The 18,672-nt window shown below is 37.7% G+C and overlaps 1 protein-coding gene across 3 annotated transcripts in view; it reads left to right on the plus strand.

Annotated features, from left to right (window-relative positions):
* Nucleotides 1–18,672, plus strand: part of PHIP (PHIP subunit of CUL4-Ring ligase complex) — a 119,198-nt gene that overhangs the window by 7,801 nt on the left and 92,725 nt on the right. For 2 of the 3 annotated variants that reach the window (XM_075708381.1, XM_075708382.1), the window contains exon 1: nucleotides 13,889–14,008. In XM_075708381.1, coding sequence (XP_075564496.1) covers nucleotides 13,925–14,008 — 84 coding nt within the window. In that variant the 5' untranslated portion in view covers nucleotides 13,889–13,924. Of the gene's footprint in view, nucleotides 1–3,392; nucleotides 3,544–3,653; nucleotides 3,753–13,847; nucleotides 14,009–18,672 lie in introns of those variants that run through there. The other variant, XM_075708380.1, reaches the window with a different exon arrangement.

Here is an 18,672-nt window from a genome sequence, read left to right on the forward strand (position 1 = left end):
AGTTGTTGCTACGACATTGTGGTTCTTTTTTCGGCTCTTCCCCCCCGCCCCGCTTCAAAAGGGAGGAATCGGGACTAAGGTGAATTTCTGTTACACACTTTTTTCATTTGTGACTTCTACTGCAATGCTAAGTCACACGTACAAATTGGCACCGGACCAGGCTTCCTAGAGAGGTGGTTGATGCCCAAGCATGTCAGTGTTTTAGAGGCATTTGGACAATGCCCTTCATAACATGCTTTAACTTTTTTGGTCAGCCCTGAAGTGGTCAAGCAGTTGGACTAAATGGTTGTTGTGTAGGTCCCTTCCAATGGAACTATTCTATTAACATTGTTAAAAGAAGATTATTATTTTTTTCTGATGGAGGAGAAAGTACTTCACCTGCAGAAAAACTTAATAGCTTGTTTTTAATAGATAATACTTAAGTTCTACCATTTCCTTCTTTATAGGAGAAAAAGGGAAAGAACTAAGTCCAAATAAAACCTCTAATAAAATAAGAGGGTTTTTCCCTAGCAGGTTTTACAGTGAAATGAAGCTTACTGTTTTATTTTTAAAAGTTCCTTGTGTGAGCTTTAGTCTTATATAGGAAAATGAGAGCCAAATGTTGACTGCGTATGGTTCATGAAATAGTTTCATAAGCTTTCTGGAACTGACAAGTGTTTAGATGGCCAGTGTCACTTTTTTCTTTTTTTTTTTTTTTTTTTTTAAAGCATACAGCTTATTTAGTATTGTTGAATCAGTTTGTTAATGAACTGGTTGTGAATGTTGTTTAGCGAACAGACTTTATGCAGACAAATGCTGGGTAGAAGCATCACAAAACTACTGTGTAACTTGACATAAATAGCTGTTGTCACACAAATGGACTTAAATGAGCAGAGATGTAAGGTATATATTATGATAAGATCTTTAATAGGTATGATCAAGAATAATACAAATAGATTGCACTTTTCCAAAACATTTGCTTTAAAACCTGCACGAGGAATTGAGCCTACCTAGTTTCTGTTAAAATAAAAAAGTGAACACATGGCTTATGACAAATCATGAGAAGTATGACTCAAGATGTCAGCTAGCTGTAGTTTTGGAATGTGTCAAAGCCGATCTGCTTCGTTTACTTTTAGATTTTGTGCATTTGTGAGCATGTGTAAAACTGAAGGGTCTTGAGCAGGATAAAATGACAACTGTATTGCATATGTAGTTCTAATATTTGTGGTTAAACCAAAAAATGACTAATTAATAATCTTTGAAAGGCAAGTTCAGGTTCTGTGGACATGAAGTCTGGTTTCAGATAGAATTATACAAAGGGCAGTATTGGTTAAGTTTTTGCGCTCCTTTTGATGGGAGCGAAGGAGAACTAAAGCTAAGGAAGTGGATCAGGGCTGTTGATGGCAGAAACTGCACGTAGCTTTGCCACTACTTATGGCTATTCTGATATTTTAGGTGTCTCGAGCACGTATTTTGACTGTGAGCCCTCCTTTAGGTAGAAAAAAGCAAGTTTTATTTGCATGTTACTGATAAGAAAAATGTATTGGAATAGCAAGTTCTGATTTCAGTGGATTATTTTTTGCCACTCTTCTAAAAGGGTGCCTATCTGACATTAAATTTAGTCATTTTAAATTAATAGATCTGTACAATCAACTATAACTTTATTTTTTAAAAATCTAATATTTTTTAAAGAAAAGCCTTTTTTTAACTTGTGTGAATTTTGTAACTTTTAGGTAGTCAAATTCAGACAGCTTGCAAGGCCTTTTACAAATGTAATACAATTCACAGAAGGAAAGTCCCGCTTTCCTGGAAACAGCTAAATATTTGCCCGCCGATGGGAAGTAGTGAACTAATTCCTTATTTTGCTTTGCTTGCCGTGCAGCTTTTGCTTTCCGTATTAAACTGTCGTTATTTCAACCCATGAGTTTTCACTCTTTTACCCTTCTGATTCTCTCCCCGATCCCACTGGGGGGGGGAGCGAGTGAGCGGCTGTGTGGGCCTGAGCTGCCGGTCGGGGTTAAACCACGTCAGGAGCGAAAGAGAAAACTTCCTCCTTCACTAGAAGGTTGTGTCGTCGTTGTTGGGAATTACTGGTACAAGCAAAGCTTTTCCAGAGCCTCAGTTTCAGACATCAGCACTCTTTATGTTAACAAAGTGCCAGAATACATGAAGCAATTACAGTGTGTCGGCAAGGTAGGAGCACATTTGGAGAAGAATGAGGTATATTCCTGTTAGTTGGGTGTAATACAGAAACATCATTCTGCCTAAAATGTCAGTCACAGCCTTCTCTAGTTGCAGAATAACAAAACATCACAAGCTTTTACTGCGCTACTTTTTTTTTTTTTTTTTTTTTTTTTCCCTGCAAAGTAAAACTGTGAAGACATATTTCAGGCTGTATGAAGGATAAAACTACTACACACCAAATCCTGTACAAGAACTGAAGAAAACTGAGTTTCTGTCCTCCCTCTTAATTTTATTTTTTAAAATTTCCTTTGTTATACTCTAAGCTGACAATAGCTTATGCATTTTAAAAATGCTCTTTCTTAACTGAAACCTTTATGTTGATAGGATTTTACCGTTGTCACATATACATTTCGAAGCTTTTTTCCTTGTTATATAAGATGATCTTCTGATCTAGAATTATAGTAGTTCAAAAGAATGAACTGGTTTTGTCTGAGCAGTCATTAATACTGGTTCAACATTGTTACAATCAAGTGTTGAGAAGATCTGTTGCTGATAATAGGAGCTTGTTTTGATACTTTGTGCAGTTGAAAACAATAAGCAGTTACAAAACCTGGTCATGTTTGTAGCATAATAGAGTACCACATCTACCAGTTTTAAAGTTGAATTACTTAAGCCAACATTTTGTTTCAAAGCTTTAGATGTTAAAAAAATCCAATTGTGCAGCTTCGACAAGGTCTTGTAACTTAGGTGCATTGAGGCAGTATGTTTTTGCATTGTCTTCTACAAAGCTATGTTATTTATCTGTTATGTGAATCCTCCAAGAATTCTGTAGATGTTGCTGTGCTTACATTCTGTGTCTCATCTCTATCTTACAGTAACTTAAATTGACCAGACCACTGTTTAAATATAATATTGAATATATACTTTACATTTTTGACTAGGATTATAAAGGAGCTTATTAGTCTATGACCAACTGTGCCTTAAAGTCAGAAAGTAGTAAATACCAACAGTTCTCTGTACAAAGTGGCATGTGCTGAATAGAAAAATTAATTAGGACCAGCTGGAATGAATTACTGTACTTAAAGGTCATTATTTGTTTTTATCCTTAATATACTATAATTTTCTTAGGAATTTGTGTAACAATCTGGAAGAAAAAAAGATTAAAGCAGTAATTCTTAAAAAATATTATGTTCTTTGTCAAATGTTTTGTTTGCGTTTTCATATAATAGGTGAAATATTACAGACACTTGGCACCTGATCACTTGCTTCAAATATGCCATCGACTTGGACCGCTTCTAGAGCAAGAAATTCCTCAAAGTGTCCCTGGAGTGCAGACATTATTAGGAGCTGGCAGACAGTCTTTGCTTCGTACAAACAAAAGTATGAAAATTTTATGAGAATGTTGAGACTTCTTGATGTTTCATGCCTTTTCTGTGTTTTTGCATGAAAACAGGCTTGCCTACAATTTTTGTGTAATTCTCTTAAAACAGGTTGCAAACATGTTGTATGGAAGGGATCTGCTCTTGCTGCTCTACATTGTGGGAGGCCTCCAGAGTCCCCTGTAAATTATGGCAGTCCACCTAGTATAGGTAAGTCAATTTTACTATGGCATTGCCATTGTAATACCTAACTCCCAGGGTGATTGACTGTTGTGATGAAGAGAGCTAAGTAGTAGTTCTGTTGATATTTGTCCTTGTTTGTGTCATATACCTTACCTTTAGTAGTATATTTATTAAGATGTTGTGTTGTCATATTTACTGGTTTGTATGTGAGGGAAAAAAATGGGTATTGTAAACTCATACACTGGTTCTGCTCTGAAGCTAATTTTGTCTTTGAAGTATGAAGTGGAATAAAATGTATTTCAACAGTGAATATACACAAATAAAACTTTCTTTAAGATGTAATAAAGCTGTCAGTAGATAAATAATTAGTACTATATAACAACTTAAAACCAGGACAGCATGGCCTGCACCCATTGTTGGGGAGAATAAGTCACATAGACTGGTACTGGTTTTCTTTGGAAAGATTTGAGTGTCATGTAGAAGTAATTCTTTCTGCTCTCTGATCCATTCAGTAATTTTGTAGCTGTGCTTTAGTTTGCTGTGCTATATCATGAAGCATGCATATGCTGCCTGTACTGTTGAAAAACTGAGAAGCTGGAAGTCAGGGGTGTTCTTTTTCTCTTTTTCTTTTTTAGTTATTATTTTTAAGCTCTCATATGGTGACTAAAACATGTTCGTTAGCTTTCAACCTTTTAACAAGAAGGTACATCATTTTTCTAATTGCTAGAAGAATGAAGACATGATATTTTAGGAGATTCTTTAAGGAGCATCCTTTTTCCTTTGTCATGGATAGAAAAATGTGCAAAATCACTTTCGTCTTTTCATCTTTCTCTGCTGATGTCCAGGGAAGGGTATATGGTTAAGACCAAATTACCAGCATGGATTATACCAAAACAGTAGTGGTTTATACCAAAACAGTAGTTGCAGATAGATGTGCAGTATTGGATGAGAGTGGGCAGAGAATATCTGCCAAGAATAATACCAGTTGATTGGCTTCTGGTCAGGTGTGGCTGCTGCAGAGACAAAGGTTTCTGTCTTGGCAAAAAAGGGATGCCTGATTTTACAGCGGGGGAACTAAGAGTAACAATGTACAAATACATAGCCAGGTGCTTTTCGAAACAGAAGCATTTTTAATGTGCTAACTTGCCACTACAATTTCTCAATCTCTAAACGCCTTTTGGAGGCTGTTGGTAGCCTGTAAGTTTTCCATGAAGTAGGGGGGAAAGATATATGTAAAAAAATAATTGAACATGCTTAGTTTGAGCTATTTATATTACTTCTAATGTTGAAGAAACTCAAAATCAAATCTCAAAATACGTACCATACACTTTACGCAGAGAATTACAGTTCACTCTCTGAAGCAGAAGCATGCTACAGCTAGGAAGCTCTTAGGTTGAGCACATCCAATTTTGACTTGGTCCGATGGCGAAGTATTTGGTGTCCTACTAGCTCTTCCATCTTAAAGGACAAGTTGCATGCTTTCCGTGATATTTCTGTAGATGGTTGTAATATAGGAAGAGAACATGGTTTTGCTGGGTGTTTAGTGCTAAGTTTTCAGAATCTCCTCAGCTAGTATGTGTATTGGTCAGAGGTGGTTCACTGAAACCCTCATGTAGCACCTGCACCCATTCAGTGTGGTTTAGTTTAGAGCTGCTATTTTGGTGTTCGTGTTAGAGAGTTGTTTCTGTGTTGTGCTCTAGATGCGGGGGAGAAAATGCTTGTTGCCGCATAAAATAATTCCCCACTTGAGTGGCTGTGCATTGGCTTGAAGATTGTAAAGTTGGAAAATCTTGGGCTAGATTAGCAGCTCTTTCTGCGCAGTGGCTAGAGGACTGAGCTTTCTAATAGCTAAGATTTTTTATTTTTTTAGTGGTCGTCTTACTTTTTCCTTTACTTGGGAATACACTTTAAAACATGCTGGAGAAATCAAGAGTTGAAGAGGACTTTTTTTTTTCTGTAGCTTGCTCCATGGTATATAGTTTTTAAAGGGAGAAGGACCATTGCATGAAATCCATGGCAGCTGGAGTTCAAAGTAAGTTGTAGAGTTGCTGTGGTAGTGGAATGAAATGTTAAGAAAAATAACTTTCAGATTATTTTTAGGGAAGAAAAAGTGAGGCTTTCTAAATAAATGCTGTTTTATTGAAACTTTTGCAGAGCACTAAATATTTGCAAAATTACAGTTATTTCAACATACCACTTTTTTCATGACCAGTAATTTCCTTTTCCAAACATTGAGATAAGTGCTGGTAACTGAATGTTTTCAACTGTGAAGTGTATTTGGATTTTTTTTATTTTTTGGTTGTCTGGTTCACAGTTGTGTGTTAAAGCATTTGTTTTTGATTTATCCTATTCTACTCTGATCCTCTCAATGAAGTAATGAACTGGTATGATGCTTATTTTATAAATTGAACTGGAAAATTTTGTTCTGTTTCCTTAAATAACTTCTCCATTTTACCCTGGGAAGGCTGTACTTTATGTATTTGCTCAACAAAAAAAATTGGAACCTAGTATTCTTCAGGCAGTATGTATTTCAGGTGGAGAACCTACTAGTGGTTGAGGAACAGAAAAGATAGTGAAGTCTTTCTGTCTTGTGCAGGAAAACGTAATTTACATTTCACTGAACATACAGAAATATTCACTCATTTCTTAGCGTGATAAACCAATGCAATTATGATGCTGATGGGATATTCTTTAGAATTAAATTTTTGTGTATGATGTACCAGCTGCCTTGTTGGTAGCTGGTTTATATGCAATTAAAATACATCTGTACAAATACGTACTTCTCCAGAAAACTACAGAGTATCTGTAGAACATAATAAAGAGAAACAGAACTTGAATACGGAATAACCTTTGTCAGGTTGCCATCACTTGTGCAACATACCTTATAAAAAGTGGCTGAAGTGCTTAATTAAGAATAAAAAGATCTATGTTGTGCGTGCGTTTGTTTTGTCAAAGGTCCCATTTTCTTGGATGCAGAAACAGAAAAACAACTCTCTTTTTCAGTAATTTTCAGGAACTGCTGAAAAAGTGTAGAACCAAAGCATAAAGCTTTGAGATCTTTGAGCTCAAAGCTCTTGGGGAAGCTGGTCACTCAGGTGTGAAGACCTGAATAAGACTGGCTGTTGGCTCTAGACAACAAAGAATATTTTTCTTGACCAATGAATATATCTGCCTTTCAAAAACGGTATTTCATGGTCTTGCTGAACAGTCCACTTCAAGAAAAGTTCAGAGGCATTTGCACTTTTGTCACAGTTTCTTTATTAAATGATGCCGCTGTTTTGGCTGTAAAGAGAATGTGAGGTTCCGAAAGTGGTGTAGATGTCTGTTTTTAGAAATTTAGTAAATACTTTAGGCCTAAAAGCTAACCTAAGAGTATCTTGTGTAACTGTTACTCTGTTAGTTACAGTAAAAAAGTAAAAGACCACCTTGTGTCTGTGTAAAAGGATCTGTGTAAAAGTAACATCTTGTTTGTTACACATGTTTATTCAAGTCTAAAGTGAATTTTACTAAAGTAAATGACTTCTTGTTATGCAAGAAGAAATGAGCTATAGAAGTCTTATGGTACTTTGAGTAAAATGCAAACTGAATAAATACATAGTGAAAGCAAGTGGGATTGCATTGAAGTCAGGGAACAGTTTGGAAATGCTTGAGACTGTATAGCTTTCATTTGTTTTTACCTTCTGCATTTCCAAACATCTCACTTCCCACCTCTCTGAATTAGTAAGGGTTCGCAGTTACTTTTGTTGAGCAAACTAGTATTATATGTAAAGTTTTAGATGTATATAGAATTCTTATATTTTCAGAAATGCTCCAGTGAGGAGTCTGTATACTTTGCCTTCATGAATCATAGAATCATAGAATCGTTTAGGTTGGAAAAGACCTTTAAGATCATCCAGTCCAACCATTAACCTACACTACCAAGTCTACTCTAAGCCAATCAATGAAATGCCCAGAGACAAGTTCTGGCTTGATCAAATTGCTAGCTTAACCACTTTACTTTGTTGACAATCATCTATGAACCAGGAGACTTGGAGTACTGGATAGAGTTTAGACATTGAACAGAAAAATGATAGGAAGGTAGAAGTCAATTCAAGCTGCTTTTTTGGTCTTGGACGTCTTTACAGAAGGGGAAAAAAAACCCCAACAACCTAAAACTGGGTGCTTGATACATTTGGTCATACTAGCTTGGAGAGTGAAAGGAGGAGGCTAGCGGTCTCTTTTTTTATTATTTTTAACAATTCTGAATGCCTTGATATTCATTAGAGGTGTGTCTAGCCTCTCAGGTTATGAAACTTGATTCAGTATGGGTAAGAGTTGTAGGTTAAATATATTCTTCAGGTGTCCTTCCAGGTTTCTTCTGAATCTGGTTCTATTTTTGTGTGAATGGAAGGGGAATGAAGGTAAACTCTGTTCTTCAGAATAGAATTTTAATTAGTTAAATACAACTCCAGAAAGGAAGAAAATGAAAGATAAACCATAATGATTTTTGTGTGTGCTTTTTTGAAATGTAACTTGTACTTGGTACAAAATATAATTGGGTTTATCACTGGCTAGTGGATAAGGCAGATTACTTTCCCCCGTTTTTAAGGCATATTTCACATTCCAGGATAAGACCATGTAAATAAGGCAATGGAGTTGGTCACTTTGATAACTGAAAGAAGGCGGCCAAGGGGAAAAAAAAAAATCAGCATAGTTAATACTGCCATATCTTCCCCCCCCCCCCCCCCCCCGCCCCAGTTTATCTTCCTTTTACAGATAGCTGTTTTTCTCTGAGCTGCTTGTTTTATTTTGGGTGGGGAGTAAGTTAGACATTCTAAAACTTAGAAGGCATTCAGTTGATGTCTGTTGCATGCCTTTCAAGTCGGGGAAAGTCTGTACTGTTTTGTAAGTTCCACTGAAAACTTCCATCACTCTACCTTCATGAGCTTTGCGTTTGTGTTTGCTTTTTAAATTGCTCTGAGGGCAACCAAACAAGTAGGTGATCTTGACTCTTTAAGATGTGTGGTTTTCAGATTAAGGTTGTTGGCAAAAATGAATAGTAATCGTAGAGGTGAGATTTTAAAAAACAAAGTTCCAGTTTACTAACTTGTTTTAAGAGCCCAACTCTCCATCCACAGTTTAGGTTCCTGAGTGGCCCTTATAAAAAATGAATTTAAACTCTTACCTTTAGAGCTTAAGGTTAGAGCCTTTGCATAAAGAATCCCATGTTTCTCACCCTACCCCACATACTTCTTTTTCTTTTTTCTCTCTTCCCTCTGTGCTCTCCTCACACTTTCCCTCTGCTTTTTTTTTACTCTAGTAAAAGGTCCTGAGCAACTTGTATTTGACCTTGCTTTCAAAGGAGGATTAGACTAGATGATTTTCAGTCCCTTCCAACTTCAACTATCTTGTGATTCTGCAGTAACAGAAGTCAAAATTCTTCCAGCATTAAATCTGATGAGGGACATGAAGGAACACAAGAAGGGCTTTTACAGGTCTGTCAGCAGCAGAAGGAACAGTAGAGCCTGCTGCTGAGTGGGGCAGGGGACCTGGTGACAAAAGACCTGGAAAAGCTGAGGTATTCAATGCCCTCTTGGCCTGGGTCTTCACTGATAATACCAGCCTTCACAAATTTCAGGTCCTGGAGACCAGGGGGAAGGTCTGGAGCAAGGAAGACTTTCCCTTGGTGGAGGAGAATCAGGTTAGGGAATGTTTGAACAAACTACGCATGTAAGTCCATGGGCCCTGATAGGATGCACCCTTGGCTGCTGAGGGTGCTGGCTGATGTCCTTGCAAGGCCACTCCTGATTATCTTTGAAATGTTCATGGTGGTCAGGGGAGCTTCCTGAGGGAACTCAAAGAGAACAAAGGTCACTTGTGTCCTGAAGTAGGGCAAGAAGGAGAGTCTGCGGAACTAAAGATGGGTGGTCCTTGCCTCAATCCTTGGGCAAGTGATGAAGAAAATACTCCTGGAGGCCAACATAATAAAGACAATGTGGTTGAGAGTAGTTGGCATTGATCTACGATAAAGGAGAAAGTGTGTGTGTGTGTGTGGGGTGTGTATCGATGGAGTATGAATACCTGAATGGGAGGGTGTGATGAAGATGGAGCCAGACTCTTCTCATTGGTGCCTCTTAACAGGACAGACGCGATGGACACAAACTGAAATAGAGTTAAGAAAATAAGAAAACGCCTTTTGGGAGTGATCAAAGCTGTGGCAGAGGTTGCCCAGAGAGGTAGTGAAGTCTCCGTCCTTGGAGATATTCAAAACCTGACTGGACACGGTTCTGGGCAGCCTGCTCTAGCTGAACCTGCTTGAGCAGGGGGGGTTGGACTAGGCGATCCCTAGAGGTTCCTTCCCACCTCAACCATTCCATGGTTCTGTGATAGCAGACCATTTCAGTCTTTGAGGCTGGTTTTGTTGTGTGAGGATGAGCCCAGTTACCTAAAAACTAGAAACCGATTCATTTTATTTGGAACCAATTGGTAAACAATTGATAGCAACTTAAATGATAAAATTTGTGGCAAAGTGTCTTTCACATGTTCAAAACATCAACAAAATACGTGGCTTTCTCAGGCGTTGGTTTCTACTGATCAGTTAGCTTCATTATTAAATATGAAGAATCCTGATTTTGAAATCAAAATGTCATTTGCAAGTAAGTGGTGGATTGTCATCCTGTGTTGCACAACAACAGCTTAGTGACATCTGCTTTTTTGGTTTGTTTTAAATTTCATATATTTACTTATTTTTAAAGCAGGATCTTAATGTGTGAGTAGTAGACAGGCATGTAAAGCTAAGTTAATCTTAATTTCCTTAGTTGGCCAGGCATTGGATGGGAGTTCTTTCTGTGCAGTGTCCACTTCACGGTGACCTTCCAGCAAGGAGCAGGCAATCTCTGTTCTGTTGTTTTCTTCTTTCTTCCTTCCAACCCCTTTTCTCTTCAGGTTGGTTGACTCGCTGTAAGGCCCAACCAGTGCTCTCTAACACTTCCTGGCATAAAGTCTCATCCTTCTTCCCTCCCTGACTATGTATGGTTTGTGGCCCCCACTGCAGCTGTTTAACTGCTTGTACGTTATCACTCTTCCTGTGATTAACACCTTTGTTCATACTGACTCATTTGTGTGAGGCCAAGCAAAATTTAAGCAAAGACAGAAAACTGCCAATATGGCTAAAACAAGAGAGATATTAGACTTGCTGTCACAGTGGTTTCTAAAATAACTTTTTTCCAAATGCAGTTAAAATCAAGCTAAAATAGATTAGAGACCACATAAGGCCTGACAAGCGTTGATGCTAGATATGGATCACAATCGTTAGAAAACCAAAGGCCTATAATTAGTACAAAGGCATTATTATTAACAGTTGGTAGCCTTTCTCACCTTGGCTTGCACCACAAAAATCAAATTTCTTGTTTGGCTGCAGGACTTTATTTTTGAGACATAGCTATTTTTAATTTTTTCCTGTACTCTGGAGGGAAAAAATAAATGCTATTGTGCTAGCAAAGTGTGCAGGTGACACATGGAAGTCATCAGTGTTTGGAGTAAATAGGCCAGTTAGAGAAATCAAGCTGGATCACGTGGCAAAGTCAATGAGAGTAAATATAAATGTAGTTAAATGGAAGGCCATATTGAAGAACAATGGTGAATGTGAGAATTTAGTTTAAAACAACAACAAAAAACCAGTTTGAGAAGTCTTCTAAAAATTATGTGTTTATGGACAGTGTTCAAACCTGCAGGAGACTGATTCTTTCCCCTCACCACCCACCAATTGCATGATCTTGGTAAAAACTTTTCTTCACATAGAATGTAAGTTCATAATACTGGTTCTTTTTGCATGTCAAATCACTTTTTAATCCACTTTCTTTTTAACCAGTTTTGGGATTTTTTTATATTTTTAAGTTTTGATCAGGGCCAAAGAGTGAGATAGATCCCAGCTTTCTTGTTTCCAGTATGACAGTGTTGTCTCTTATTTCCTCCAGCAGGTTGATTGTTACTGAACAAGGGGCGTTTTACCTCTTGAGTTTCTCAGAGGCATGTGAACTAGTAGCAAGTTGCCCATTACCACTTCACATCAGCGAGAATATCATCAGAAATACTGGCTTAGGTTCTGTTAAACATCGTCATCTTCAGTGATTAAAAAAAAAACACACAAGCAAAATCAAACTTGAAATTTATCTCAAGTACTTGAAACAGTTTTTCATAAATTCAGATGTATATTAAAAATTACGTGCTTAAATGAAATCATTGGTTGTTTTATCATAAAGAGTCTGCTTACTCTTTCGATTTATTGACAGAATGCCTCTGCAAATTAAACTTCTAGTTAAGCTTTTTCCCATTTTTGTGAGCTACGGCTTCATTTGAAGGCATTGCTAGAAGCTGATTTCCAACAACCATCTCCATCTTAGATTAAGAGTAAGCGAAAGGTAACTTCTGAGTAGGTTGAGATTATTGTGCAAGCTCACTTCATTGTCATGACAAAGACCTTCCTTATTCTGTGTGTGTGTATGTATTCATTTGGGTTGTTTTTGAGTGTGTGGGGTTGTTGGTTTTGGGTTTTATTTTAACTGTAGGATGATTTGTTAGAAACCAAAACTAGATTTGTCTTGTGACTGAACTAATCTTGGTTTCCTGCTGCTCTAAAGTAGACTGTTGGCAAGGAAAAGCGTTGTTATAAAGCAAATGCAACTGCATCTTTTTCTTGTTTAAGGGGAGGGTGAAGAGGGTATAGTAGGGCCTTAAGGCAGTAGTGGCATACTGAGTAAAAGTTACTTGCTCCACAGCTAATGATCCTCCTGCTTCACAAAGCATCTTGAACTAGGAAAACTTCCTTGAATCCTTGGGCTATATAGGCAGTTAACTGAAATGTTTCAGGGCTGTTCTTACGGCCTGAGGCCAGTGGGCTTGGCAGTTGTCCATACCACTAAGTGCTTTTGCTCCTTATAGAGTAGCTACAATCCAGTTTGCATATTTAATGTAGTTTGACCTGTGCTGACTCATGAACCAGTGTCTGGTTGGCCTGGGCCAAAACCAAGCAATGCGAGAGGTTGTAGCTGTTTCACAGTTGATGCTAGGGAGTGACTGTGATTCAGTGCCCAGACCCATGCCCTGGTCCTGCTCAGTTCACTAGTACAGGCATAGGCTTGGTCACGTATGAAGAATGGCTATCAGCTACCTCTCTTGGCACTGACAGATCTTGTTTTTCATGTGTGTGTGGTGCTGTGGACATTGTTGGGCATTTATGTTTTTACTTTTCACGTATTCAGAAGCTGGAGACTGGAATATATTACCTGCTTTACCACAATTCTGTGGAGTATAAAATGTGTCGCCATTGCCATTCTTCGGTCTAATGATGATATGGGCAGCTGTTTGACTAATGTCTGTTCCATGCATATAAGCATTATACTCTGTTGCTTTATCATTACATGAGTAACAGTTTAAAATTAGTAGCACTGAGCTTTATTTTCTTTACTGAAGTTCTTGATTGAAGATTTCCATTTTGTTAAAGTAGATTCCTGCTCCTGGACCTTCTTAGCTTTTAAACTTGAAAAAAAATGCCAAACTCTTCGAACAAGGTTCTGTTAGTCAAAATCAGAATTTTCTGTAAGGCTTTGGGTAAATTTGTATGTAAATTTTTGTTTGGTGGTTTTTTGTTTCTTCAGCTGTAGTGGGTAGCAATATTCTTTAAAAAACCCAAATTGTCTTGCAAGTGGTGGATAAACATTTGATTGTGTACACCTCAAAAAAACAGGTTACCTCAGAGAAGAATTGAATGTTTGCTATCTTCAGTTAATAGCTATGTGGAAGCTCTTAGGCTTGTTAAATTTGAAGTAGTTTACTCCTCCATGGTAGCTGCCTCAGTCCTCCTGGATTTCTCACACTAGGTGTAAAGTGAGAAGCACTTACAGTTGAAAGTTGTATTGCATCTTTATGTTCTGCCTTGCAGTTTGGTACTTTTTTGCACGTTTGTATCATAGGCTAGTTTATCTGTATTTTTCCCTAACTATGGCAAAACGAGAGAATTACTAGAGTAAGCTGTTCATATGGCAGGTGGTCCAGTGTTGAAATAAACTTTCCATCCTGGAGAAGTATTTTAGTTTATGAACCCAGTATAAATGCTGTCTCCTTTTTTCTTTCCCCATTTGGTAGTGGATACCCTGTTTTCAAGAAAACTAAATGGAAAGTACAGACTTGAACGCCTCGTTCCAACTGCAGTCTATCAACACATGAAGATGCACAAACGAATTTTAGGACACTTATCTTCTGTATACTGTGTAACTTTTGATCGGACTGGCAGGCGAATATTTACTGTAAGTACAAAATCTTTATTTTTGTAGATTTTTTTAAAGTACAGCTAGCATGTCACCTAATTGTTTACAAAAACTAACTGTACTGATGTTGTGTATCAAGATCAGATAAATGCTTTACTACTGCTACTCTCATATATACTTTTTAACAACCATGCTGTTTTGCATGTTAAGATTCTGTAGGCATACATGTCTTAAAGCTAGATGTGATGGTGGTTGCTGATCTGCGTAGTTCAGCCAGAAAACTCGGGTTATTTTCAGTGGAAAGGAATTACCCTATGTAGATTCTTTCCACTGGACTAGCTACCTCTAGCAAAAATATGAGCAAAAGAATGGACCACCACCACAGAACTTAATTAGGAAGTCAGAGAGGACAATCAGTATGTAATTAAAGATTATTTTGACTCTTTCTGTAACTTTTGTTAAATTTAAAGCATGACTGTTAAGTTTAACAGTCTGGTGATACACTTAGATTTGGTACAGCATGTTGATGGAAACTAGAAAGCTGAAAATTCACATGGTGCATTGTAATGGATGTTGGTTCACAAAGAACTGTCTTTATGAGATCCTAGGAACTTTTTTTTTCTTTTGTACCAGTGTTGTTAGCATTTTAACTATTTTCATTTTGTTGTTGTTAAAAAAATAATACTGCACAGATGTCTGAAATCAGTACTGAAATTGCAAGTTTCCCAAGGAATGGGAATTATAAAAATAGATAGGTGTGAGTGTAATTTGGATTTCTTGGTAAGTAGTCAGTTTTAGTAGAGCCAAAGATCTCGTAAGTACACACCTTGTGCCAGTCTGGGATGCTTTGACTGCATTTATTGCCTTCCCACAAACACTGGATGTAATTGATACCGTTGTGGATCCAGGAGCTTGATTGTATCCTTTCTGACCTCATGGCAGATAACTTGGACAATGCAGGTGGAAGTACAGTTCAATTCTACTTTATGTATAGCAGTCCTGACTTCTAAAGCCAGTTGTAAATACAATTTGCCCTTTACCACATATATTTTGCTTTGTTGTGTGGAGGGATATGTGGCTGTGAAGATGGGATACTTAGTGTTTTGAACAGACTTCTGTTTATTTCTTCACTTGTTACTTCAGGCATAGCAGAGACTTTTTTAGTATTTCTTCAGCTTTCATCAGCAAGCTAAGTCCCTCACCAGTCATAGCCATTAAATTCTTGTCTGGGAGTTTATGCGTGATTAACCTATCAAGAAGAGGGCTCTCTGTTGTGGGTTTATTTTATATGTGATATGGCAGAATGGATTAGAGATTTTATGTGTACCAAGTATAAAAATTGCCTATGCTCATCCTGTTCACTTCTAAGTAAAAAATTCTGTTTGTGCTTTCTAGGTGAAGTGGATAAAACTCCTTGTTAAGGTGTTCTGAGTCTTCATTTTCCTAAAACTTTCCCGTGTTCCTAAAATCTTTCCTCTTCCAGAGATATACTAAACTTTGCCTTGAGTGCATCTGCAATGATCATTCCTTGTTGCATGTTCCCTTGCTTTTTGCAGTCTGATTTAAAAGTGGTTAAAGAGAGAGAATTCTCTTGACTGTAACAGCATTGACTGTAACTGCAATTTGTTTCCAAAAGAAAAGCTGAAGAACCTAAAATAAAATGAGGGGAGCAATATTGCTTCTGCAACCGCAGAGCTTTGCTGGAAGTCCTTTGCTGACAGATATACTGGTGTCCTGGTATGTTTGCTTGAAAAAGGTCCCAGTTTAGATCATCACTACTTCAATCTAGTGTTAAATAAAGTGACCGTAGAAATTAATTGTAGCTGGTGAATTTTCATTTTGGAGGGCCTGGGACAGAACTTCTTACCTCAGTGTTCTCAGGTAAATCCAGTGTTTTTTGTGTAGATGTTTAAGTGGTTGTTGGCAAATGGAAAACTAATGGGTTGTATTCCCCATTCCTGTCAAATACAGGTTGCCATAGCTGGTGTGATGTCGGTGGATAAACAGTCATGAATTGTTGTCTCGTAATTGTGTCTGTGTAATGAATTCGGCCAATTCTTTTCAATCTAGACTACTACATTTTCTAAAGTCTCTAGTGTAGTTAAGTAGGAATAGGAGTTCGTAATCAAAAGTAAGGCAAACTTCATTCCAGATGTATCTGTTGACAGTGTGTAAATTTGCATGCATCAGTAGGGAATCATTCTTGGTCTACGTTGTTACTTTACAACCTCCAGCATCATTGTGATGTTAGGTAGATAAGAGGTTGTTTTGGACTTATAATTGCGTCTAGAAGATGCATCAGAACTGTTTTCTTTTCCTCCTGACCTCTGAAGGATTGGAAGACTCTAAATTGAAGTTCTGTTTATGTTCTACTTCAAATTAAAAGGAAAAGAAAGTGATCTCAGCACATTTTTTAGCCATACTCTTCTGGCAGATGTTATCTTTGCTAGGAAGATGATGTGCTTAGTTTGCCTAAAGGCAGTGAAAATGGGGCATTATGCAGTTTTCCTACTAGCTAGTAGGTCATGCAATGACTGTTTATATTGTTTTACGGATTTCACAAGAGATTTCTGAAGATCAACTTCTTGCCTGTTTCTTTTCTGAGTATACAGAAGTATTCTTAATACACAAACTGTTGCCTTGGTAATTTAGTTTGTTTTTAATTAACTGTGATTAAGGCATCCTCTTTACTTGGAAAGACACAACTAAAAGACCTATCAGCCATCAGTGAAGAAAACCTAATTATTTCTCAGACTGTGTATTCTGGATCTCTTGAAAAGCATGACTTGCAGAACCCACGCAGGGTAATAGAAACAGGCATTGTCTTTTCCTGTACTACTTAACTTTCTGACTGCAAAGAAGGATGGCCATCTTCTTTTTCCCCACCTTTATCTTCCTGTCTCCTCTTGGATTACTCTTTCTAGGAATAATAAACAGTGTTGTGTAATAGTCTGTGTAAGGTTTCCAACCCAAGATTAATTTGTACGTTTCTTGGCAGTTTCACTTCAGCCCACAAGTCTGTGTAATGGTAGGAAAGTGAACTAGTTTTACTCCATACCTTGGCAATGCTGTCATCAGTTCTCTCTTGGTGCTGAACTTGTTCTAGGATTCACTTTTGACAAATGCTTTTTAATAGGCGCATAATTCGTAGCAGTTGTAGACATAACCTTGGAAACGTGAGCTGTGGTGTAAGCCAATGCCCTTGGTAGTAGAACTGCAGCAGTATTTTAAGAGTTGTGAACTGTCCCATTAAGTTCAGGCAGTATCTCAGGAATTTATTTGAACTCTTAATATTGTTATCCTGCCAAGATGCTACAGAATTTACAATTTTACCATAGTTGTGTCGTCGCCCCCCCCCCCCCCCTTTTTTTTTCCTTTTTTTCCTGTTGAGACTTGCGAACAGTCATTTAATTTTTCTCTGCAATGGAGATGTACAACACCTGCCTCTCTAGCTATATTATAGCCAGCTGGTAGGAAGCAGGATGGTTTTATGCTGACCTTTTTTCCTTGGTTTGCTGTTATCAAATAGACCTTGAAGGACCCTCCAGGTGGCATCAGGTCCCAGAACTAGCTTTTCTTCCCTTGCTGGCCTTTTTACATCTTCTAAGTTGTCTGTGTGCAGGTTGCTCTCCATCAATTACATTCTGCAAGCAGCATTTTAGGGGTCTCACAATGCAGGGTTTGGTTTATTGGTTGTCTCCCCTACCCCCTCCCGTGCTTTGAACTATCTGTTCTTCCAGTAAAATGACTGCAGGCTGTAAGCTTATTGTAAAGTCGGTAGCTTATTCATAATATTTATCTGTACAATGTAAGAATTGCAGAAGCATGTTTTATGTAATATGTGTAGTCCTTTAGACAGAGTTGGGGTTTTTGGGGGTTGGTTGGGGTTTCTTTGGGTTGTGGTTTTGGGTTGGGGTTTTTTGTTTGTTTTTTTTGTTTGTTTTTTTTTTTTTAAATTCGTGCAGCTCCAAGAAACACAGGACTGGTCGCCTGAGATTTCTAGACTATGATGCAGTTTATTAATGGCTTGGTTCTGTTCTCATGTATGTACTTTTTTGAGAAAGACTAATCCACATGTGAGTGATTTCCATCCCCTATAGTGTTTTGGAAGCTTTGGGTTTCCTATTCCCTTCTACTTTCAGGTCTCTCTTTTGAGTGGTGAGGCTATTATTTGTAAGCATCATTTTTACACGCGTGCATACCTCCGTCTCCTCTGCTTCTTGGGGTTTTTTGGTGGTGACTGCACTTCTGAGAAGAATACACCAGCTTCTTCATACTCTTAAGTCTCAAATCATGGTAACAGTAGAACAGAATGAGCTGATACTGTTTTTCAGATAATTGTTGCATCAGGTAGGTGTAGAGTTTGAAACTTTTTGAGGCTTTGGATACAGAAGTGCAAATCTGAATCTAGAAACACAGGAACGGCTGTGGAAACCTCTTGAGTAGCATGGGGGGAAAAAAACCCAAATCTGAGTGCTTCATAGAGTGCTCATGTTTGTTTTAAGAAGCAAAGGGTTTAAAACAGAATCTGCTTAGAGCTTTATAAGCAGACTTTAGAGAAAAAAGGGGTCTCTCTTTACACTTCTTATAAAGCTCTAAATGGCAAGTTTGCTAGTTCTGTTGTAAACCTATGTTAACTTGTTCACTGGAATTGATTTGTAAGTGTGCATTACTGAGCTTGTTTAGCAATTTTTTTCATCTCT

The sequence above is a fragment of the Pelecanus crispus genome, chromosome 3 (assembly GCF_030463565.1).
Source record: "Pelecanus crispus isolate bPelCri1 chromosome 3, bPelCri1.pri, whole genome shotgun sequence".
Classification (NCBI taxonomy): Eukaryota; Metazoa; Chordata; class Aves; order Pelecaniformes; family Pelecanidae; genus Pelecanus; species Pelecanus crispus.